Source organism: Prinia subflava, chromosome 2 (genome assembly GCF_021018805.1).
Source record: "Prinia subflava isolate CZ2003 ecotype Zambia chromosome 2, Cam_Psub_1.2, whole genome shotgun sequence".
Classification (NCBI taxonomy): Eukaryota; Metazoa; Chordata; class Aves; order Passeriformes; family Cisticolidae; genus Prinia; species Prinia subflava.
This window is the reverse complement of record NC_086248.1, coordinates 46,425,060-46,449,791: the sequence shown is the minus strand read 5'-3', so window position 1 is coordinate 46,449,791 and position 24,732 is coordinate 46,425,060. Positions and strand designations below refer to the sequence as shown.

Sequence of the window (24,732 nt, the reverse complement as noted above, 5' to 3'; positions counted from 1 at the left end):
AAAGGGCCGGGCCTTACTCTCAGAGTCAAGCAAGATGAGTCACCAGCCCTGGAGATATTTAAAACTCTGTAGATGTGGTGTTTAGGGACATGGTTCAGTGGTGGACTTGGCACTGTTAGGTTAACAGTTGGACTCAGTAATCTTAAGGGTCTTTTCCAACCTAAATGTTTCTATGATTCTGTGAAGGTAATACAACTTTTTACTTTTTTCTTTTTGAGAGGGAGAGAGAGCTATGGTTCTTTAGTGAAGATGTTTTGCTTGGCATTTGACTTGTCTTGTGAGCAGCTTTGTGCTGTTGTGGTTTGGGAACAGTTGAATATGATGGAAACTGTACTAACCAGCACAGATGGAGGGAGTGCAGGTCAGCAACAATAAGCTCCTGGGCTGACACTGAAGGCAATGCTGCTGGACAGCCCTGGTGGCCAGGAGTAGCAGAGTTTGTCTTGAAGTCCCTGCAGCATGACCTCACAGAATGCTTTCAGAAAGGCCCACGGTTAGTGTGAGGGTTTCAGAAATTCATCTTAATTTCTAGAATTTTCAAGTTTCCATTTTTTGCAATGCATTTGTTTTCCTTAAGCACATCACATATTACATTTCATGGTTCCTGCTGTCAGGGAAAGCACCAAATCCTGCCCATTGGGAATAAGCCAAGAGGGTGACCATGGGAGCAGTGTTCTGTTCATCACTGGATCCTAAAACCCTGTACTGAGAAAGAAAATAATCCAGGTTACCTTGTAGTAGATGAGGAGCTAAACCAGGATATCAGTGTGGTTGTGTTTCACTTGTCTTAACCAAAAGAAATTAGTATGACTGAGCAAACCACATGTGTTGTAGATGTTGTTATACTTGGTTGATTTTTCTGTGATTTACTGTGGATTTTTATGCTCTTCACAGGCATGAATAACCGTGAAGTCTTGGAGCAAGTAGAACGAGGTTATCGGATGCCGTGTCCTCAGGACTGTCCCATCTCCTTGCATGAGCTTATGATTCACTGCTGGAAAAAAGACCCAGAGGAGCGTCCAACTTTTGAATATTTACAGGGTTTTCTTGAAGACTACTTCACTGCAACAGAACCCCAGTACCAGCCTGGTGACAACCTGTAAATCCCTGGTTTCCAGACACTGTCATGAATTACCAGGTGTTCCTCAGCCCTGTCCCACCTGCTCTCCACCTTCCAGCTCTGTGATCAGCTTCTCCAGAGTGCAACATCTTCCAGCACTGCAGTGCACAGGAGGGGCTGAAGCTGGGAACTTCCACAGCCCTCACCTATGACCACTTGTCCTAATAATCTGAATGTCCTGGATGAAAAGGAGAAAAACACTTGTTTTTTCTTAATCAAAGACTCCAAAACTGCATTGTATTGATGTTATGTAAACTGCAAAACCTCTGTTCATTGTAAATAGTAACTCAGTGCCAATAACTGATCCTAGTGCTTTCCTTTTTTTAAAATGCAAAACCTATGTGATTTTAACTAGTCTTCTCCTGATTCAACTAAAAGTATTATTTTCCAGAAGTGGCCTCTTTGTCTAAAACATTTTTTTTTCATGTTTTAACAAATAAAAAATCAGGACAGGTGTTTGGGTTTTTGCTTTTTTATATATAAAATATATATAATATATATACATACCTGTACATACAGTATATGGGTGCTATTGCAGAGGAGGCTCATTTGGAATTGAATGAATCCTGCTGCAGCTGTACCCAGAAAGCGATAATTTTACTGCAGACATGAAAACACTGGTGGGATTCTGAAAGCCAGTGATCTAATTTTTGGCTTTTGCCAAGCATGATTTTTTTAAATTGGATTGCACTTTTTGTTTATGATTATGTACCTGTAGATGGTTGTAACTTTGCTCTTTCAGGAATCACGTGCTGTATTTACAGTAATGTTTCCAATGTTTGACAAGTGTGTGATGATTTGTTCTTGAAATTAAAATGAACATATTTAAAGCAAGAAAACTACACCATCACTGTTTGAACTGGAAAATTGAAACTGCGAGGACTTCTTGTATCAAAACATGTATACTGAAATGTTTCAAAAAGATTTATTAAGCAGTGTAACCACATTCAGATGGTCTTAAAATAATAGCATTTTAGCCATGTCCCCCTGCTAAACTGTTGGTCATGCAACTAGGATTTTTCTGTTTTATGTGTAACATTTTTCCATTGTAAAATAAGTGTGTTAAGTGTCCTGTACTGCTAATGAAATTACTTTCTCTGTGTCTGCAAGTTCTCCAGTGGAATTACTATGCACTTCTTTACATTTCATGGGGGATGCACAGAACAAAGTATTACCTTTTCAGTTGTCTGTACCAGCCTTGAATTACTTACGTTTAACCAAAAAACACAAAAAAAAAAATTCCTTTCTATTTCTATTGAGTTTTTAATACTGAGTTGCAAATTTTAAAGTCTTAATTACATTTTGTTATGGTTTATTCTCAAGTTTACATTTTAAAACTGTTTAACTTTCTTAATTTAGTAATTAAAAAAAGAAGAGCATTTTACATTTGGATAGTTGTTTTTTTGTTTAAACTGTGGAGCTAATGGTGGACATGAGATTAAAAACTTTTCAAGAAGGGGTGTCATGCCATTTGGGGCATCATATTTCATAGGAGTATGCAGACCAGTTACCTATGGGACATCATTTTCCAAATTATGAAGTCAATGTGTTTTTAAATAGCTGTAGTTCAGCTGTAAGGAAGATGGCTGAATGCATAGCTAGTCTCTCATTTCTCTCTTCTACAGCAGTTTGTTCTTTATTAGTTCTGTTGCATTTAACATGAATACTTTTACATTTACAAGTGTTGCAGGAAAAGACATTTTCTACGTCTTGCATTGCTGTTACTGCTTTAAAAGATTGCGGCCAACTAAGACCTCCTGACAGCTGAAACTTTTTTCCTTAATTATTTAGTGGTTAGATTGTGAATTCATATTCTGAAGATTCACACATTTTCTAAAGAGAACCTTTCTTCATTTGTGAAAACTAACCCAATAATTAATTGAGATTCAGAGAACAAATTGTCATCATTGTTTTAATATTTTCTATACAAAACTTTGACTGAAAATTCTCTTGCAAAGGAGGCTTCCACACTTAGCCTTTCTCAAAGTGTGAATTTATATGGCAATGTTGCTTGTTACCAGATTTCCATGATAAATTGGTTAACGTTTTACATGTAGAGTCTATAAGTAATGTTATGTACATTATATATTCAATGTTGCTGTACCTGTAGCTGTGGAGTACTGAAGAGGCCATGATCCTTGTTGGACTTCTAGCTTCCTCTTAGTACTTACAAAGCCAGTCGTGGCCCTCTTTTTTTTCCCACAGCTACCCCCCTGCCTTAAAATACCATCCATGGAACTGAGGACTCCATAGTAACTCAGCGGGCTGGCGAAGCCAAAATGTCACCTCCTCGGCCCAGAGCCCGGTGGCGAAGCGTGGCCATTCTGCCAAGTTCCTTAGCAGCCTTTGCTGTGCCACAAGCTTAAGTGCAGTTTCCATCTGTAATGCGGGACGAGCCTAAAATGTTAGTTTGCCTATGTGTCTCATTGGAAGCAAGACTCAGATGGGGCGTTGTTGGGGTTTCATGGCCTTTATTTCTGATTCTTGCGTTTGCTGTTTCTTGTATTGCATTCGGTCTCCGAGTACCACGTTGGTCTCTGCCGGATCTCTGCCTGCAGCTGGCTTGTGTGCAGACTGGTGCCACTGTCGAGTGGCAAATCCAGACCATTTCTCATCGGTAGCTCTTCTGCTTCTTTTTCTTAATGTTGGGAGTTTTGTTGTTTGGGTTTTTTAATCTCTCAAATAAAAACATTAGCAAAAAATTTAAACAAGGTTGTTAGGTTTTTTTGCTGCAAATTAATTAAAGCCTTTTCTCAAGTACTGTGTATACACCACAAGTAGTTGTGTGGTGACTGTAAAAGTAGAATTTATGAGATTAGGAATCTTCTGTTCCTTCCAATACTTTTTTTTAATGTAAGACTAAATAAATTCCACCCAGATAAAAACCATTGGCCAAATGCTCCCCCCACCAGCCCACCTGATCCCGTGGTGTGGTGCCTGAGTTCTGGAAGAGGTTTTGTAGAAGACCTACCAGCAGCAGAAAGGACTCTGTGGGTGACCCAGGCATCTCTAAGCCAAGCTTAATCCAAGACCAGTGTCAGGAAATGTGACAGGTGGAAATGGGACACTGCTCTGAAAGGGATGGTTAGTATGGTTATTATATTTCTGTGAGAAGACAATTATGTGAGACCTGGTGATCTTTGAAAAAGACAAAAGTTTGTCAAAGGCACTAACATGATATTCTTTGGCTTATGTAAATAGTGCTCAGTGTAGTTCTGGGTGATGGTATGGTTTTGATTTACTTACCACTGTAGAAAAACAAAGTAAATACAAGACAGAAAAGTGATTAACTGCTAAAATTACAAGAATAATCACAAATGGAAAATATGTCTCCAGTGTGAGTGTTTCTTCTGAAGCCTCTAGACTGGAAAGGACTGTCTGCAGCCCAAGAAGGCAGATTGCTAAATATCTCGCTCTTGCCATATAACTTCAAGGTGAGTGGAAAGCTGTTCAAATTTATTTTAACATGCACTATCCTTTTCTCAAGTGCTGCAATAAAAAAGGCAGCATGCTAATGAATGCTACCATATTGTACCCAAGGGGTTTAAGGGCCTCACACAGGGCTGAGCCCAAGCATGCAATAGCTATTAGGAGATATACAGTAGCTCCTCTTCTAAAGTGTAGACAATATTCATTCATCAAAGAAGCCTTTTCCTGTCTAATGGGAAATTACCACCAGCAGTGCAGACAAAAGGATATTTATTTTCTCCAGTTGTGTCAGTTTGAGGGTCTGTCTGTCTTTCAAGAATAATTGAAGTCTGTTTGTAGCTCAGAAATCTCATTGTGTTCTGCAGTCTTGGAAAGCAGTGATTATCATTTCCTGTGACACACACAGGGATATTTTATCACTGAGGGGACTCCTGTCAACTGGAGCAGCATTCCCTGCCATTTTAACTGAAGAAAGGGGCACTTTATTTTCAGACTAAACCAGCACAGACCGAAGCAGAACCCGTGTCCTTTCCACAGAAAAGAGGGCCCTTGCTGGGATTGCCACATGAGTAGGGTGCTCATGTCTCCCACTCAGTGCTTCTAAATTTCTCAGGAGAACTTCTGACAGCTAAAACTAGGCTGCAGAGATTCATTTGGAATGTTAGAGGGGAAAGGCTGGCTTCTCTTAAGTCTGTAAGATATTTTCTCTTTACTTCTATTACAGAGCCTGTTCTTATGTGTGTGTACAGTAATCTGTAACTCAAAAGGAAATTCACACGTAAAAACATCAACACAAACATCAGTCTCCTTGTATTCCTCCCCTTTAGCTGAATGCTTAACAAAAATGAAAAACTGGGACATGAGTAGATTAGAGCACAAAATGTTGTTAACAACAAAAGAGCTGCTCTTTTTTCTTCTTCTTGTTTTCCTTTTTATTTTTTTTCCCCTGCTGATCCCGCTATATGATCTGTTACAATCCCTATTCCCAAACCAGGAGAGGTGGTAGCAGCAAGCACTGCTTCTACAGCCCAGAGATGCTGTGGGTCTCTGGCTACTGCAAAGAGCAGCCTGCAGCTGATTTTAGAGATGGGGAGAGAAAACATTTCTCCCAAGGGCACGGCTGCAGTTTGGAGCCTGCGGCGGCAGTGTGCAGGAGTGCTGCCCTCCCAGGAAAAGCAGGTCGCTAGCTGGTAGGCACTGCATCGTGTGGTGGAGAGGCAGAGCCAAAGGTTGCAGCAGCAGCTGTGTTTGCAGCAGCAGCTGTGCTCACAGCGCCTGTGCCTCCCTGTGCCCAGGGATTTGGGCAATGAGATTAGAGCAGGCTGAGGAGCATGAACTGCGGTTTCTGCTTCCAAATGTAAATATCTTCTCTTACAGCACAGAGGAAAACAGTGTATGTTCAAGAGGGGGAAAAAATCCCAGCATTGGTGTGGCCTGTGACTGCGAAGCAAGTGTTGGTTCTGCCCGACCAAGCCAGATGGAAGTTTGATTGTTTGGCTCATTGTTGGGAATAACTCAGCATTAAGCTCTGTGAATAGCTAAAAGGGCAAAGAGTAAAGAAATGAGATTATCCTTCCTCCCCTACAGCCAGGCTAGAGCTTGCCAAGGGCTCTGGTTTGCTTTTTGTGCACAAGCATTTGTTGCTGAGCTCCTGCACCCAGAGCCTTGTGAAGTTTGCTCAGCTATCTATTGTCACAGCTTCACACTAAATTCCTGAGCCCTGTAATGGATGAATTCTAATCTGGAAAAAGAAAAAAGAATGCAGGGCTGCTTTGTGACTGTTGGAGCTCAGCCTCATGCCAGAGGCCTGTCTGTGAGCCCTGGCATTCCCTGTGCTTTATTCACTGCTGCAGTTCAGGCTCTGGGCTGCCTCAATCCCACAGGTTGCTGGATTTCCCCAGCTAGAAGATGCTAGTCATAGAGGAAGGGTCCCTGGTGTTGGGAAAGGCCTGCAGGGGTCCCAGCACACCCCTCCTGGCACCACACAGGGCCTGGGCCATCACTCTCCCTGGGACAGGCTTCCAGGAGAGAGTGGCAGTGGAGAAGGAGCCTGCAGCTTCCCTGGAGGCCCTTGGACACCCAGAGCTGCCTGCTCTGTCGGCAGCAGCTCAGGCACAACTGCGGGGAGCTGCTGACAGGCCCTGGGATGAGCTGGCTGGGGCTGTGTGCTACAGCCCATAGTCCCAGTGACAATGGAGAAGCAGAGGCTAAATCCTGCCCTCCTAAAAAAACAAAGGCAATGAGCCACATGGAGAACAGCTTGCTGTTTTAAAGAGAGAGAACTAGGTACATTTGATCACACGAGAGCTCAAGCTTTCCCTCAAATTCCCATGCCTCCCAAAAGCAGTGCGGCCGCCAGCTGAGCTTTGTCCATGACCTCACATACATCCAGTGTATAAAACACATACCACATATTGAACATTTGCATATGCTACATGTCTTTTGTTCCACTTGGGTGGCCTTTTCCTCCCCTCCCCCCCACCTCTTGCCCATTACTCATCCACACAGCTCCCCTCAAGTTATTCTGGACATGTCATTTCTGAAGGACTACACATCCCTGTCCTGCAGAGAATGGGGGCTCTGTTAATTGTCTGATGTTGAATGGGTAATGATCAATGGGTGATTAATTGGACGCAAGAGGTAATAAAATAGGTATTACTTAGCTTCTGCTCTTAATTAAGAGATACGTAATGCTGTGGGGAAAATCTTAACAAATGGCAGGAGGGGTTTTTGTCATTATGCACGGTTTAATGACAAGCATTGCACAAGCTAACATCCAGGTACTGTTTTCTTTCCTTTCAGGTGTGTCTCCAGGGTGTGACTGAAAATGCCAAAGAAAGAGCCTTAAAATAAAGTAAGTGGAAAATATTTTTGCAGGCGTGTGCCTAGCAATGTAAACAGCAAGACATGGAAGAAAGCTCCAGTTTTCCTCACAGTGCAAAAGCAGCAAGGGACAAGCCACGTGCAGAGAACCAGAGTGAGACCATCATGCATGTTATGCTGAGGCAGAGGGGGTTAAAGGCTCGCTGCAGTGTCTCCAGGTTAATTCACAGCACCAATGTTAAAAGAGGAGCAACATGACAGTGCTTTATTTAAACAGTTAATCATTTGGAAGCAAAAGCATTCATGATTTATTTCTCCAAACACAGGTAGGAAATATGAGAAGGGGCACTTGATACCAACACTTTCTTCCTAATGAAAAAAGAAATATTACAACTCCTGCAGGATTAGGAACCTTTTGAGGAGAAAAAAAAAAAAAATCCATGTTACTTGCCTTGCCAATGAAAATCATCCTGCACTTGAATCTGTCCTTTCTATGACAGGCCCAGTTCTGCTTGTAAATAATGTACAGACAAGATACTAACTTTATAGAGTTCAGAGTTTTATCTGGCTTTCAGTGAGGGAAGTCAGAAGGGTAGGAAGACTTCAAATATATAAAAAGAGGCCTTCAGAAGGCAATTATGAGGGCTTCAGTTTTGGGCATGAGGGAGGTTTTTGAAATGCTGAAATAAACTTGTGTATTTGTTGTCCAATTTCCTAATGCAAAAATGAGTTAACTGACAGCAGTTTCTACACCTTTGTGGAAGAGTACTTAGGTTTGGGCTGGACCTTTGAAACCCACTCGGCAGACAGTGCTGTTAACAGAGTCAGCGGAGTGTGACTTTCAAGCTATTTTTCCTGTCTTTGTCAGGCTGTTAATAAAGTACATAAGGCTCAAGTGAGAGGAAACTGCTCCAAATATCTGCTGTTTTCTGGGGCTTGGCAGGTTAGAGAGGGGACAGAGACTGGTTCTTTGGCTGCATCTGCAAACACCGTTAGGTCTCTACATTTCTGGACCTGGAAGTGCTCACACAAGGGGCAGATCTCAGAGCCAGAACCTTCCTCTCCTGGCCAGCTGGCAGCACACTACAGGGGAGGCAGGTGGGCACTGCTGTTCGCTGGATGTTACAGACCAGTGTCCGGGCTTTGACCAGCAGAGACCACAGGACTGTCCGTATCCGCTGTCGGTGAGGGAGGCCATCCACTGCGTGAAGGGAGGTGCTTGATGGCTCCATAGCAGAGTCTTTGAAAAAGACATCCCACAAATGTGAGCATTGATGCAATGTTCCATGGGACACTCTGCCTGCTGGGCCCCCATGCTGCCTGCGTTCCCTGAGGAGCTGGACATTGCACAGCCAACACTACATACATCCTTCACATATGTCCCAGGAAGGTCAGGCACTCTGCAGAGCAACTCTCCCTCCCTGCTTCCATCCTGCTACATTCACCAAAGTCCTGATTTTGGCTCCTGTGTGGCCGTGGGCCCCTCGCTGCCCTCACCCACTGTGGCATACAGGTGGCAGTGAAGCCATCACTGCTCTGGAGCTGGAGGCCAGTAGGAAAACTGGCAGGAGAGGCAGCCACCGGAGCCCAGCGTGGTGTTACTCGGGGCTCAGGCAGCCTTGATGACAGCCAGCTGTCAGGGTGTTCGTGGTGCAAAACAGCCGTGCAGTGGAGGCCAGGCCAGAGGGATTAAACCTTCAGCTGACTCAAGTGACTGTGGTTATAATGCAGCCGCTCCAGCCGCAAGCATCTAGTGCTCATCACATCTGGGTCTGGCTGGGACCAGCAGGGACTGTCCAGGATGTCTGGCAGCAGACATCTTTTTAGGATGCTCCAAAAGGAAGCCCTGCTGTCCTGCTGGCCTTTGCCTTGGTACAGGAGGGAGGAAGCAGGGAAGGAGGGGGTCATGATGGCCAGTTCCAGGGCTAGGCTGATGTGGGGTTTCTCAAGAGGGAAGGTAAGCCCAGGTTGCAGGGAATCACTGCACTGCCATCAATACAATCATATTTAGTGCTCAGCTGGGGGCACACGTGCTTCCAGCTGCCTGAGGTTTCTCTCAAAAAATGTGAGCGGTCATTCCCTGATGAGAGGAGATAATTGCCTGGATCATCACTTTGCCCTTGGACCAGAAGAAGGGGCTGGCATAGAGATGTCTCTGGTGGGCATCCAGAGAGAGCCCTTCCTAGGGGCAGGGATATGCTCCTTCCTCGGCCCCCAGTGTCACAGGAAGGGCACAGGAAGGAGCAGCGGCGGCACTGCCAGAGCGAGGAGCTTGGGGGATGGTATAGATGTCCCTGTGTGCACAGCCAGACCTGCCAGGCATTGAGGCAGCGTGCGGTGTCTGCCTGTGGTCACCTGGAGGATGAGGAGCCGTGCCCAGGCTGATGCTAAGTGAACCTCCTCCCAGGGTTAAACTAAGAAAATGAGGCTGGAGATCAGGAAGAGCTTCTCGGCAGGGAGATGCGCTGATTCGGGGTCAGGACAGTGGTGTGGGCTGGGACAAAAGCGGCCGGAGTGGCTTTCCTGGGGCAGCTCACCGGGGGTCTCCGGAGCTGCTCGGCTTGCAGGAGCTGTGACAACACAGAAGTCTCAGTTCGTAGGAGAAGTGAGTTTCTGCTCCTTGAGAGTGTAGAAACTTGGAAGTGTCTAGAAATCTAACCTGAAAGAAAGAACCAGACAAGAAATCCTTTTTCTGATGCTCTTTATATAGTCCTTACACGCATCATGTGATTGTCTTCAGTAGTCTGAATCACAGCTGATTTAACATTCGGCACTGACAGTAAGCGACCGAGGGCTGAAAGCAAGGGATGACTTTCCCGACGAGGCACCCCATTTAGGCGTCACACCGGGGTTCCCCGAGTTCCTTACCCGCGGCGCTCACGCAGAGGCCGCCCGGCTTCCCCCGGGAGAGGCGGCGAGCTGCAGGGAGCCATCGCCAGGGAGCCGCCGCCTCCGAGTGCCCCTGCCCGCGGAGCTCTCCCGCCGCCGCGCCGAGCCCTGCGTGCCTCCTCCACTTCCTGCTGCAGAGCCAGTTCTGCCGCTCACCTGGGAGAGGCAGGGAGGGTGTCGTAAAAGGAGGGGAAAGCCGCCCGGCCGGCCGAGGAAGGAGCCCCGGGCGCGGCTGGGAGCGCAGGAGGCGCGCAGCCCTGCCGCTCTCCTCGGGCAGCCCAGCGCGACCCTCCCCGGCCCGCAAGGTAAGAAGTGTCAGCCGAGCCGCCTCTCTCGGCCCCTGTTTGCCGTCAGCTGCTGACCCACGCCTGGCTCCCGCCGGGGCTCTCCCCCACCCCGCTCCCATTGCTGTCTCGCTCGCTTTCTCCCCCCTCTCTCATGGGAGCCCGACTTTCACAGATGGTTACAACATGTTTCAGCCATTTCGCTGCAGTTGGTTTTGTTTGTTGGTTCTTGTTCTTTTATTTTTTTCTTTATAAATCAGGAGGGGTTTGGGGTAAACACTGGGGACGGACACGCCTGGTGTCGAAATGTTGTCCTGCCTATTTACGTAGTTGCCTGGCAATGCCTGGCGGCCAGGCCTGATCCCGCCCTGCCCGGCTCTGCAGGCTCAAGGTGCTGTGTCGGCCCAAGGCCCTCTCCTCCCTTCCCTTCCCTGACCCCTTCCCTGACCCCTTCCCTGACCCCTTCCCTGACCCCTTCCCTGACCCCTTCCCTGACCCCTTCCCTGACCCCTTCCCTGACCCCTTCCCCAGCTGACCTGGGGCTGCATAGGACAGGCCCACAGACCTGCTGAGGGAGAGGTGGCTGCAAGGCGTGAAGAAAACAGGATCACAGACACTTCTTGCACTGTCCTCTATAGCCTTGGCACAGAAACAAGTGGGAGCAAGAGGGTAGTATTTCTTTTAGATTAGGATAAAATCAGCCATGTAAAACCCGTTCCCATTTCACCCAATTTCAGGCTACAGGTTTTGTAGGGGTTAGCGCTGGCTGGGCACCGAGATTGGCACATCTGGGCTCATTGGTCCTCAACCACCGGCAGCAACCCCGAGACCAGAAATTCCCATTTCCTGCAAGCCCTGGGTGGGTTCAAGGCCTGGACTGGCCACGCCAGTGCCCCACCGTGACCAGATGCTGCTGTGACAGCCACGGCGGGTGATGCCAGAGGGGCACGGGTGGCAGGGCCGGGGTGGGCGGGTGGCTGCCGATGGTGCTGCTGCCTGCAATGCCGTCAGCCGGCCGTGCCCTTGGAGTGCTGACAGTGTCTGGAAGCATGCTGTATTTTTTATTTTTTCATTTTCCAATGGAGTTGAGCTTTCTGTTTTCCTAAGGCAGGAAGCAAGGCATGTGCAGTTATGGTGTTCGTGTCTGTCAGTGCCCCCCACTCCCAGCAGTGGCTTTTGAAGTTTGGCAGAGGGTACGTGTCTGAAAGATACACACATTTCTGCACGTTTCATGGCTGCAGGCGAGCGAGGCAGTTCTCACGCCAGCTGAGGGAGACACGTCAGGTCCCCGCAGGCTTCCCTCAGCCTCCCACCGCCCACGCACCCCGCAGCCCTCGGGCTGCAGAGCAGGGAGAGTGGCTAGGGACGGGAGAGACATCAGCCCTGTGAAGTACCAGGGGTTCTTTGGGAACCAGAGTCTTCATTGTAAAGCATGAAGCTATAGGAAAGCAGGCTAAGGGAATTGATGACTCTCAGAGTGATCCCCCCATCCCACCCCACTGAGCCAGCCCCAGTTTTGTGACAGGAATTTTGCATGTCCCAAGGCCATGGGATATCCCACAATGGAGATTCTTAAGTGCCTGTGAGAGTTTTATCAGCACCAAAAATGAGTGGGGAGTAGCCTCTGGAAAACAATCACATTTTTAAGGATACTGAAGGTAATTGTAGACATTTTTATTTTTCACAAAGCTTAAAAAAGTGGCAGGGAATGCTTCCTATATCTGAGATGCCTATTTGGATCCTGCTAGAGGGTGTCACTACTTATTTCTACAATTACTACTTATTGCCCAGCATTCCTTCAATATAGGTATCAATGCCTACACTAAAAAGGCAAAAGATATTAGGTCTGTTGTAGCATTTGCACCACGGATTGTCCAATGAAGCAGCATTACTGCTGCAAAAGAGAATGTGAGGTTTGCCATGTAGGCAGGATTTGAAGTATGTTCTCCTGGCACACGTAGATTTTCCTGCCATGGCTTCAGAAAGTACGTATATAGCCAGGGGAACATTGTTTTCATATTCTTTTTCTAATTTCTCCAGAAGTCATAAAAATAAACATTACCTGCCCTAGAGAGCTAAAAGTCTGGGCTAGGAATGTGAGATGTTGCCTTAGTCTTTGCTGTGGAGGGTACCCAAGGGAGAGGGTCAGCGTCCGTGATGACAGCAGCCAAATTTTCTCATGGTGAAGTGTGAAGCTCTGAAGCTTGGATTTCCTTGGCAGTGCTTATTTAAGCTGTAGACCCAAAGCAGTTCCCACATTTGCACTTGCTCCTCCTGTAAGGATTTCTCTCTGGGTTTTTTTGAGGAAAGTTGTGTCTAGTGCTTCTGTAAAGAAAGCTGCACTTAGAGCACATGCTCTTGCACACTTGTCTCAGCCCATGGCAACAGCATTCCTTGGGATCTCAGCATGTGCAGCCTCATAGCAGCTTGCAAATTTTGCATCCACTTGCTCCCATCCTGCAGATGGCTATCAGCAGCACCAGGGAGCTTAAGGGATTCAGCCAAAGTATGCAGGAATTATTTGGAAATCAAGAAATTCCTGTCTGTCCCCACTCTTTGTGATCTCAGCTTTGCCTTAATCCCTACCCATGCCATTTCAGAAGTGCTGTAAGTGGTGAATAAAAAATCCTGTCCTTATGTATTGTGCACCAAGGAAGGTGAGGTTTCTTTCTCATCCTAATGTTTTCTGTTTTAACAAGGTAGACAAATAAAACTTTGATCAAAAGAGCAAGGATATTTTCCCCCTCTCCAGAAACGGCAGAGAGCACAACCATGCTTCTGTTGCAGTCTCTCTTTCCTCTGTTTCTTTGTGACAGGAGGTTTCTAATCAAAAGCAGATAGATGGCTAGAGTGTGTTTTGGGACAGCACATCCTGACAAGTCTTCATGCTGGAAAACAGATGAAATAAATACCTGATGGGTTTTGCAATCAGCTGCAAGAAAATAGCACAGATGAGCTGAGCCCAACACCCTTCCCCGTGTCCTCTTGACTCTGTGGGAGGATTTTAAGGAAATTTGTCTATTGCTTCAAACTTGGGTGCTCAGGCCCATGTCTACTGACCTGCAGAAGAATTTGCTCCTCTTCATTTATGCTCTCCCTGCAGGTTTCCAGGAGTGGTCATGGCCAGCAGCAGGAGGCTGTGAGCAGGAGGTCTGGGTGGCTTCCCCTGTCTCCCTGGCAGAAGCAGAGGAAGAAGCTCTCTGGGTGTGGGAAGCCTCACAAGGAAGCTGGAAGAGGGTTCTTCCCAGGAGCTTGAATCACTGAGTACCCACCCACAAAGGTTATTTGCTGAATTAATGCACTTTGCAGAACTGGATGTCTAAGGAGAGGAAGAAATAAAAAAGTGGTTTAAGGAGTTCCCTTGACATTTTTGGGAGTAGTCCAGGCTCTGTCCCTCTAGGAAGGGCCTCCTCACTTTATTACAAGCAGAATATATGCAATGGCTCCAGCTGGTTATCAGTAATCTCCTGAATAGTCAGAGGTGCAGGGGGGATATTAAATTCTTGATGTTTTCTGGCAGTATCATGAACTGACTTGAAGTTGTGGTATCTTTCCAAATGAGGTTGGGCACGATCTCTGCTCTCCAGCAGCCTCTGTGCCAGAGAAGGGATCAGGCTACAGGTTTCTGAGGGTATTTCAGTATGCTGAAGCATTCCTCTCCTCTAGTTTTTCAACACAGGAGACCAAGCAAGTAGTTTTTCTGCCCTGTGCCTAACTGTATTTGCAGGATAAGCTAACTAGAAAAGTCAAAGGAAGCAAAATGAAACTCAGCAGCACAAGGCAACATAAAATATAGTGATAATGGGCTCTTTTGGATCTTTTTCCAAAAGCCAAGAATCTTCAGCTGAGCAGAAACAACACCCTGAAGTACTGCTGTCGGAGGAGGATGTTTTTGAATCATCTGTTGCATGTTCAGCAGTGTGGGGATTTCTCTTGGGAATTCCCATCCACATGCCATTGCAGGCATTGCTCAAAAAATGTTCAGCATGTCCTGGGGTTAATTTATCCACCACTACAGGCAGAGCTCTGCTGCTGTAACAGCTTCTCTCTCCAGCCAGGGCTACTGAAGGAGGAGGGGGATGAAGTCACATTTCCTACTTTTTTAATGCCAAAGCCCTCATCCCTTTGCTGCCTCCTATCTCGACCCGGTGAGAGCAGGGGCTGTGAGTGGGTGTCAAAGCTCAGCTTTTGCTTACACCCTGCAGCAGGGTCTAAGCAAAAACCTATCTCAAAAAACTAGAATTTTTTTGCAGGTAAAAACATGTGATGGAATCAGTTGTCTCTTCTGTCTGACCAAATTATTTCACTCAGATATTTGGAGTGATTTTTTAAGCTCCTGTTACACAGGAAGGAAATAAGGCTGTCTTTTAAATATTAGGTTGATCTGGGAGATAAAGAGGCGTTTATCCATTCAGAGGTTAAACTAATAGGAAAGACTTCTTTGAAATATTCTGAAGTATGACATTTGAAGAGTTTGGTGGCTGATGATTTGCAATACAGTTTAATAAAGTCTTAATATCCCTTCTTCAAAAGGCAGACTAAATACATTAAATAACACACTTCAAGAAAGCAAACCTTGACTTTTTCTTGCCCATGTTGTCACTTTCATTAGAATCATGCAGTTCATTTCATTCATAGCCAGATGTTAGCAATGGAACTAAAAAAAAAGACCAAAATCTTTGGAGGTTGTAGCCTCCAAATGAATTTAGTAACTTTTAAATCCCATCTGACACCCAATCCAAAACCTACAGAAATCAATAGAGATTTCCATTTACTTCATTGAGAAATCTGTCCTTGTCACAGTGCTAAACTAAAGGCTATTGAATACATAGGATCTGAATTCAAAGTGGTTTCTAGCATTTTCACCCAGCTACTTCAGAGACCATCAAAACAGCATCTTGGTGTGTGAGGCATTGCAAATTTGTTCCTGAAAAGTCTAGTTTGCATGTTTGCTAGGGATTATATCAAATGGAGGGATGATCAGACAATGCATGTGGCCTACAGAGGTGGAACTGTACCTCAGTCCACAGCTGAGTTGCGTTTTGTGAGCACCAGGGTGAATTTTGCCCAAGGAACCAGTTTACTGGGTATGCTCAGAGGGAAAATAAGAGTTTGCAATGTGATTTGTGCTGCTGGAGTGCGTGTCATTCACTTTACGACCAAACGTGCAGAGATACCCACAGGTTGAAGCATGTCTGACAGGCACTTCAAGGCCAGCTGATCCAAGGGTCAGGTTTGCAGAGCTGTTGAGATAAGCAGAAGACAGATGCTTTGCAGGGCATTTGACACCTCTCCTTCACAGGTGCTTCTCTGTCAGAGGACCCCTCAGCAGCTTTACAGCCTGGTTGGTGTAAATCTGACTGTGCTGTAGTGCCCTGGTGAGTCACCACCCCCGGGCAGTCATGATTTAAACTGACATCTGACCAAAGGTCCCGGGCAAGGGACGCTTTGCCAGCCCTACAGAGCATCGAGTCCCTGACACGGTCCTGCGCTGGTGCTGAGAGCTCGAGGTTTTCTCTTTCCCGTCACATCAGTGATGCCTGTCGTAAAACTGGGACTCAGCTGGCTTGGCTGGTGTTTGTGAGCTGGCATAAGGAAAAGGGTGCAGACCTGAGGGAGAGACGTGCTGGTGGTGGTGAGCTGACCGTCAGCCTTTCCAGCCTGGGCGCTGGAATGGCAGGAGCTGCTCTGGCGCCAGGCCCAGCGCTGTCGTGCAGGGGCTGCAGCTGTCGGAGCAGCAGCGCGTGTGCTGCGCTGGCACAGCTAATAGCTACTCTGAGGACTTGCCTACATGGGAAAATTCACCAGCATAATTATCCCACTGTAATTATCCCAGGATAACTCTCCCTGTGGATGTGCTTAATATAACATAGGGTATGTATGAATATATGGCAAATCTTCTGCACAGATGGAGCTTAAGTTACATAGAGGAGGAATGTTTACATTGCAGCCCAGCAGCAAAGCAGTTTATATCCTACTTCCCAGCAAATGTTACACCCAGAATTTTCTGTGCCAGAGGTGCTTTCAGGGGGAACTACGTGTCATTTGATCTGATCAGCAAAAATGTAAAGCCTCAACCTTGCCCTGTAACATGGGGCACAACATTTGCTTTTCCAGAATCACTATGGAAGCCAGGGTAAAGGCTGGGACACTGCTTTATAAATCTCTGTGATCCTGTTCAACTCTTTTTTATAGAGTGGTCTTTTAAATTTGTTCTTCGCTTGACTTTTTTGTTCAAGATACTGTGACTGAAGGTGGGAGAAACCCTTGGATCGCTAAAAGCTCTTCAAACATGTTGTGATTTTGACTTTCTCTACCAGACTTTCAGGCCAGATTCTTTTATTCATTTCATCCCCATTGCTTGAGTGCTTAGTCCCCTCTCCTCTGATAACTCTCCTACTTGAGATTTTAGCTTCTTCAGTCTGATAGAAGGTGAATGGCTGGGGAAATGATGAGCACCGAGCACATTTTTCTATACTCCATGGTAGGAGAGAGAATTTGCTGGGAGGAAGCTGAGCTGCACCCTGTACAAGGATGAAGATGGCTGCACTTCCTGAAGCCTGCTCAGCATTCACCCATCACTGCTGCTGTCATCCTGACTCAGGGTGCAGAAGCAGAAGTGTCTTATCATAAGGAGTCACTTGGCCAGACCAAATTTACTGATAGCACTCCCAAAAGGAAGTGGTCATTTTGCTCTGGTCAGGTTCTGAAGGGAAGAGGAAAAAATCCAACCAATAACTAATCTCTCTAAATTATCTTTTAATTTTCAACAATTTGAAATAATGAGAGTTGTATGATAATAGATTGGAGGAAATGGTACCATAAATTAAGCAGCAGCACTTGGAAACAAGATTTCGAGTTGAAATTACTCATCTAGATGTGTCGTGAATTTTAGATGCAATGCATCAGCTGTTATTAGAAGGTAAGGAGTAAAATAATGATAAGTGGTTGTGTTGCCTCTATTATGCCTAAACCAAGCCTCCAGACCTAAGCAGTCTGATCTACTGTCAGGTGCCAGAATTACTTCTGACAGATAGGTCATCTGCTTCTGCCCCCCTCCAGTGTCAGCAAGAACAGTAGGTTTCAGAAATCCCATAAAAAACATTTGATTTGCGCAACACAATTTCCAAAACTTTAACTGGTATTTCTTTTCCAGCATCTGAGATGGAGTTATTTTAGGATTATTGCCCATGTGAAACTGTACCGTGTTCACAAGAGTCCCCTTTCTTGTTTTCCAGCTTGCTGAAGAATCCTGGCCTTGCAGTAAGGCAGCTGACTCACTCCTGGTTCAACAAAAAAATTTGGAAATGGCCTCTGTGTCAGGTTAGTCCAAAGTATACCTCTCTACTAGCTTCACTCCAGCTAACCCTCCACTTTCTTGTTTTGCCAAAAGTCAGCCAGATCTTTCTTGCTGTTTTCTGCCATCTTTTTAAAAAGCATTAGAGTAAAAAGAATATAAAGAATACATATTGCTCTTAGTATTGCAGCTCACAGTCACTGAACAATGATGGAAGATAGGCATTTAACTGTGTGGCTTTCCATCTCCAGTGTTACTTCTCTCAATTTTTCAGGCACTTTTGTGGGTCGAAGCATACCAGTCGAAGTGGATGAATCCATGCCCTGGTCCCAGTTACCTGAACATGTCTTGGAAAAGGCTTTGCAGCCTTCTGGAGAGGATACTGGGGATGAGGAGGTCCAGAGCCCACGTGTTGCTCGAACACCTCAGGCTGATCCATCTTGCCTTTGCAGAGCACCAGTTCATCATTCAGCACTGTCTGTGGAGCCAGACAGCAGCTTGTGGCCAAAATACACTGATCCTGATGGACGTGGACACTTTGGTTCCTCTGGTGAATCAATATCAGGAGTATTTCCCTCGAAGACACATCCTATAGCTGTGGACAAACCTGGCATGCAGCCAAGATCACAGCTTTCAGCTGACACCAGGCACAACTCCAGTAAATCAGAGCAGATCTTGTCTGACATTACTGAGGACTCACTGGAGGAGAGCAGCCAAGGGAGTTCACAGTCACAGCAACCCTCAGGAACCAGACTCCTGGCAGAGCTGGGGACTGTAGATACAGGATACAACTCCCAGTCACAAGACGTCATGGGCATCAGACATCTGGAACCCCCCTTACCTCTGGTGTCTGTGCTGAACCCCCAGGACCTCCCAGGACCACTGATCTCCAGAGAGTTTTTGGGACCTGAGCACCAGCAGTGCCCTCTGTGCCAGCACTTGGCCCATCCCCGCAGCCCCTCGCAAGCCCAGGGCTGCTTCAGGCACTGCTGCCCGGCACAGCAGCCCCCCCAAGGCCCATGTGAGTAGCTCCTCTCGCCCCACAGGAGGTCTCTGGGTGTATCTCAGCCATTGCTCACCAAGGGCGTTTTCCCAGCACAGCATGCAGTTATTAAGCTCTTTAAACATCTAATTGCAGTCCATTTTAGAATTTCAGAGTTTTGGGTTATGTGGCTGGACTCTGCTGCAAAACCTCTGAACCTCTCAGTTAAAGAGGTCGCGGTTACTCGTCGAGTGCAGGCGAATGATTTTGCCTAGAAACCAGCCTTTGTCGGTCACGCTGAGCATGCACAGCCTCTCCCTGCTGTTATTTCATATTCTAGTCATTTCCTTCCTCCTTGCATCAGTCATTCAGCAGCCTCCTATACCGACTCAATTCCTGTTGTTTTCGTAGATTTCCTTGCTCCCCCTTGGATCCCCAAAGTTGGGAATTTCCTGCCGGGATCAGGGTGGAAGGTTACCCTTGATCTCCATAAATAGTGTCTCCCAGCACTCTGACCAGACTCACCCATGTGTTTTATTTCTATGTGAAAAGAGCATGACATCCATCATCTTCATTTCTTTCTGTTGTCAGCTGAAATGAAAGCTCATTACTTAAAATGGAGCCCTCTCAGCTGCTGGTGATTGTGTCGCCGAGCGCTGATGTGACTCCCTCAATATGGGCGTTCTGGCTCTGGGAGGCTACAGCGCAGTTTACAGCCTGCTATTAATTAGTATTCCTTTTCAGTCGCTGAGATTTTTATCTGTTATGAAGTGAGCTTTGAACGTTCAACAGCAATATCATTGTTTTAATATAATTTATATTACACTAGGCTCATGAGACCCTGACCTGTTTTGGGCCGGCTTTGTAATAAAAAGCTGTAGGCCTGTTGTGATAACCCCCCCTTTTGTTTTTTTTAACCATTTTTTTGACTTCACAGCATTTATATTGCATCTGTTTAAGGAGTTTTGTCATTCCAGCAGTGTGCTATAATTAGCTATATGAAAGAGGAGGGTTTCAGAAACTCAGCTTCCAACTCTGATTTTGGAGCTTTGTAAAGGGGAAGGGGCTACAGATGGATTTTGCAGCTTAACATTTGGAAAATGTCCTCTGGTTTTCTTTTCATACCTTCTCCTTTCAGTTCAGCTCTAAGCAGACAAAGAGCTGGTTGCACAACACCCCTCACTATTTACCTCTATTTACCTCCTCCACAAGCAGGCATCCTGAGAAGTAGGACATTTACTGAATGAGGACATTTTGTTTGAAAGCAGGAACTCTGAAAGGCTTTCTTCAGAAAAATCACTACCATTCCAGCCATATCTAGAGGACAAAAAGAGCAAAATAAACTCAGATGGCTGGAGCAGATTTGGTCAGGACCAAGAAGCTGGCAACTGTACTCCTGTTTCTCGCATGCCTGGTACAGTGTAAATCACCTCCTGACAGCTCCTTGTGTCTCACATAATTGCTGGGCAGTGGCAACCCACAACAAAGCTCTGCAGTTTGTGTGTTGAAACACGCCTCCCCTGGGGAATAGCAACTGTGCCCGGAGGCTCTAAGCTGGCTGGGGCACCTGCTACTTCAGATACAACAACAAAACTGCTTCTGAAGTCAAAGAAATGTTCACAGCGGTGCCCTGGGACCATTATTTCAGATATTTGTCTCTGAGGGAAGTGGGGGTATGTGGGCACACACGCCTGGCTTTGCTGTGCCTTGAACTGTGGCTGCATCCAAAATCCTGTAGCAGCAGACAGATCCAAAGGAAGCTGGTGAAACATTGGCCTTAAAACCTCCAAACCAAACTGAGTGTCCCAGCTCCCTGTCACCTTCCCTAGAGCTGGTCATGAGGAACCCAGGAGGAAACCACACTGACTTGCAAGATGGTTCTCCCACTCTTTCACCCTGTCCTGTTGCAAATAGTTAAGAGGAGGGTGGGAAAATCTCTTAAAACACTCTCAACAAATACAATGTTGCTGACTCAAAATTTCATCAGAAATCTCTGTAATTATGGGGTTGGTTGGAGGGTTTTTTTCCTTAAGCATTGGCCCCTGGAATTGGAATATTTCATCAAAGCTTTGTTTTCTTTCTTTATCCTCCCCTTAAAAAAAAAAAAAAAAAAAAAAAAAAAGATAGTCCTCATGGCTGCTAGGGAAAGGAAAGCATGACCCAAAAATAGCTAAAAGGATTTTAAAAAAAAGTTTTGGGGGAAAAGAGCATTTGAGTACTGCAGCTTTTAGAGACAGCTCATAACACCATAATCATACAGTGCTAATAAGCCCTGCCAGGCTGGACTTTGATCTGCACACAGCAGCTTGGAAGTGCACAGAGCTGCTGCCTAATGAAAACAGCAAGCAGAAAGACTGAGAGAAAAAAAAAATTCCTCCTCCCCAGTTGGGAAACAAACAGCTTACATTGCCTTTCTCTTTCAGTTTATGCCAACAGTTCCACTGTACGATAGTTATTAATCAGTATTACATGTGGCCAGCAACAGTAAAGGTTTTCAGAATTACTTGAGCAAAATTATCACTTTGGGTTTCCCCTGCAGCCTCTTGGATGGCAATGGGAGCAGCAGCAAGTCCTTCAAATGTCACTTTGACAGAAAATTCACACAGGGTGAAGTAACAAACTAAGCGATTATTTTTCCTCTTTTCATTTACAATAATCACAGTCTGTTTAGCCTTAGTGTTGCAAACTGATTTGTTCCAGGATTTTGCATCTGCTTTCATGAGAACTTTGGGATGATTCATTTTCACAAGTCATTGCCAAAGAGAAATTAAAAAAAAAAAAAAAAACCTTAACAAAAAACACTGAGGCACAGTAAGCATAGGGACAAGGCAGCCGTGAATGTTTAACTCTCAGCTGTCCCAACAGCCCAACCCTGGGCAGGGACCTGAACCGTGCCATATGTGAATGGGAAGTGGCAAGCTTTAGACTCTAAAACATTCCTTCATCTGGCTCCTTTCAGAGCGAGATACCTGCAAATGCCTCCAAACTGCTCAGTTTCCTGAGACATGCCTGGAAAGGAATAAACACAAACTGAGGCAAAAATGTGTTGGCTGAAATGATAGTTGCTGCCTTTATTTTCTCACCCTCCCAGATGGCAGAGCTCCTTACCAACATTTTGCAGAGCCATCGCAACCACTTCCTCCTGTTCCTGGACCTTGCATGAGAGTTATCCGCCCAGCCCAGCAAGTCATCCCAAATTACTCAAACTTTCGTGCTCCCAAGGGCTCTGGAGATCGACCGCCCCAGAGGACGTGCTCCTCCCCGGATCCTCCTCGATTCCCGTAAGTGTGCCTGGGGGATGGGGCTTGTGGGAACTGGAAGTTCCTCTGATCTGATTTGGTGGGCTTTCAACCAGTAATTCTGAATCCTAGTACTGTGAGTGTGCCTGGGCTGCAGGAGTCCATGTGGGATGCTGGGTTGTTTTCTTTGTTTGCTGTTTTACACCCAATGGGGGCCTGACCCTTTCCTAAAGGAATTCAAAGTCGGATACCTGATACGCTGTTAGAGCATACCCTGGAATGCACATGTTAAGGAAGATAAATTCTTGAAGGTTAAAGGGATGAGGGGTTGAAAAATATCTCAGTTGAAACCTTGGAGCTCTCCTGCTCACAGGCAAAGGTCAATTTGGTGGCTTGCTGGGGTCTTCAGCTTTACACTGTACCAGCCTGGGACAACTCAGTCACTCACTTCCAGTGATTTCCTTCTTTTCTCTTCTGTGGTACAGAGAAAAAGGGAGAAAATCCCATCAGTTGCTGATATAGTCCTACACTGCAGTTTGCAGCCTTTTCTGTGATTTTTCGTAGCAAAATGTTCCGGCACTTTTCATCCAAGGCTTTTTGACTGATTTTCAAATATTTATTTACCAGGCCTTATATTCTTATATGGGAAATCCTGTTCATGCAGGGGTTCCTTCAGACTCAGCTATCTAAAAACAAACTGAAGCTTCAGGTTTTGAGACTATCTGAAATCAGACTGTTTTTATTCAAGTGCCACAATACTTCTAGAGGTGTTAAACTTAGAGGCATCTATGCTTGAAAATGTCCACTTATGTGACATGGTCTTGGCAGGGACCTGTGAGAATGTCCAGGACGAAAGAGGGCAGCTGAAATATCATTCTGCTCTGGCCTGTGAAAAGTTAAGGGCTGTGACAGAAAAGTGACAGCAAGATAAGGGCGTACCTGCAGCAGAGAGAATTGCACTGAAGAGTTTGTGTGAAAATGTAAAAATATTGGGGGATAGTGGGTATCCTTTGCAGTAGCAAAATTTAAATTCTGATTTTTGGCACATTTGTTAGATAAGGTGGAATTTTGGGAAGATCAGTCTATTAGCCACCAGGTAGTGTTTTTGTGGCCAATGATGAGGCATGTGTTGCTTTTATTAGTACTTTCTTCTGCTAAAAGAGATCCAAAGTACTCGGGGTCTGTCCTGCGGCTGCGTGGCTGCTGCTTGCAGGCTGACTCCAGGAGCAGCAGTTATATGTTGGTAATATTTGCCTATAGAGTATTTTGTAACAGAAAACATCTGCACCGAAATGAATAAACCCAATCTTAATGTGACAACAGAAAACATGCTGCGACCAGCCTGTCATCATTCATTTAAGGGAGTATAAGAAAAGAAAAGAGAGTGGTCTTGATTGACTAAACATCATGGCTCTGTGGGGAAAAGCTCTCAGAGAAACCTAAAACTCATCCAACATGATTCAACCCAGCAGATTGCAAGTACACCTCACGTAAAAATCTCTCTAGATTCACCTTCCCATTGACTTAAAATCTGAAGCCAAAGTGTAGTAGGACAAGAACTGCTAAACTTCTTAAAATCATCCCTTTCTGTCTGTTTACTACAATGGAGAAGACATTAGGCAAGGTTATTGCAGGTCTAGAATGGCAGTCCCTGACATGAGAAACACTCCTTTGGGTTTGTCCAAGACTGGAGGCCCGCCAGAGCTGGAGCTAGAGTGCCCTTATAGACCCATTTTCCCAATTTCCACCTTTTTCTGAGCCTCTTGCACGACACAGGACATCGTGAGAACATCTGAGGTGCCATGAAGTGTTCTTTACCTTTAGATAACGGGAAGAGGTTACCCAAGGGCCACTCTGCTCCCACACGTGCATAACAGCATCCACGACACCATTATTTCTCACTCACAGACAGCCTTTGCCTCTGCTGATTGCAAGCTCAACAGCTTTCAGCTATGCTGTGACTTATTTCCTGTGATTAATGTTTCTCCGATAAACTGCTTCTTGTGGTAGCCTGTCACCGAGGTATCCGTTCCAAAGACACTGTAATAACTAACCAGATTTGCTGAGCCAAGCATTTCTGCCAGAACTTTTCACAGCTAATACACAGATAAAGTTCTTAGCATGTTATTAAAAGGGAAAGAAATTCTGTATTTTGCTTGAAAATAAGTATTTTCTAAATCCTTCATCTTTTCTTTGTAGAAACCAGCTATACAACGAGCTACCTAATGGTCAGCTGCCCCCCAAGGCATGTGGCCTGGACGAAGCTTGCGGTTGTCCTTCTGACAATTTTCCATCTCCAGCTGCTGTCCCGAGACCTCTCAGTAACCCTGCAGCCAGGGGAACTCTGAGAACCAGCAATCTGCCCGAGGAGTTGCGTAAGTGGTTAGCAAACTTGTTCTGTGCAAGATTTTACAGCACGGCCTAACAGCTTTAGGTGGGAGAGCTCCAGAATGGTGAAGGGGGAGGAGAAGGCAGGGGGAAGGACATTAAGACACCAAGGCAACAAGAAAAGAAAATACCGAGTGTCACCACATCTGTTGAGTGTCAGTGTCTGTGTTTGGTGGGACAGAATTACCCCCTTGAAGCCTGAAAACATAATTGTCATTAATGGCTTGTTATTTTGTTTACAAAAAGTAAATACCATTTAGATTGTTTTCATGACTCCTTGC

General features: G+C 45.7%; 2 protein-coding genes and 1 long non-coding RNA gene across 8 annotated transcripts in view; 2 read left to right on the top strand and 1 right to left on the bottom strand.

Annotated features, from left to right (window-relative positions):
* The window catches only part of FYN (FYN proto-oncogene, Src family tyrosine kinase), a 139,499-nt gene extending 135,668 nt beyond the window's left edge, over nucleotides 1-3,831 (top strand). For all 5 annotated transcript variants that reach the window (XM_063389828.1, XM_063389830.1, XM_063389829.1 and 2 more), the window contains one exon: nucleotides 895-3,831. In XM_063389828.1, the coding sequence (XP_063245898.1) occupies nucleotides 895-1,103 (209 nt within the window). In that variant the 3' untranslated portion in view covers nucleotides 1,104-3,831. The remainder of the gene's footprint in view (nucleotides 1-894) is intronic.
* On the bottom strand, nucleotides 3,660-10,378 carry LOC134546747 (uncharacterized). The gene is made up of 3 exons (XR_010079252.1): nucleotides 10,241-10,378; nucleotides 4,092-10,031; nucleotides 3,660-3,797 (listed from the first exon to the last, which is right to left on the bottom strand). It is a non-coding gene; the product is annotated as an uncharacterized LOC134546747 (long non-coding RNA).
* Nucleotides 10,379-10,430: 52 nt separating this feature from the next.
* Nucleotides 10,431-24,732, top strand: part of TRAF3IP2 (TRAF3 interacting protein 2) — a 28,427-nt gene continuing 14,125 nt past the window's right edge. For both annotated transcript variants that reach the window (XR_010079251.1, XM_063389823.1), the window contains exons 1-6: nucleotides 10,431-10,566; nucleotides 13,649-13,825; nucleotides 17,784-17,868; nucleotides 18,117-18,863; nucleotides 21,916-22,105; nucleotides 24,263-24,438. Coding sequence is in view for 1 of the 2 variants with exons in the window: in XM_063389823.1 (XP_063245893.1) it covers nucleotides 17,853-17,868; nucleotides 18,117-18,863; nucleotides 21,916-22,105; nucleotides 24,263-24,438 (1,129 nt within the window). In the remaining variant the exon portion in view is untranslated. The remainder of the gene's footprint in view (nucleotides 10,567-13,648; nucleotides 13,826-17,783; nucleotides 17,869-18,116; nucleotides 18,864-21,915; nucleotides 22,106-24,262; nucleotides 24,439-24,732) is intronic.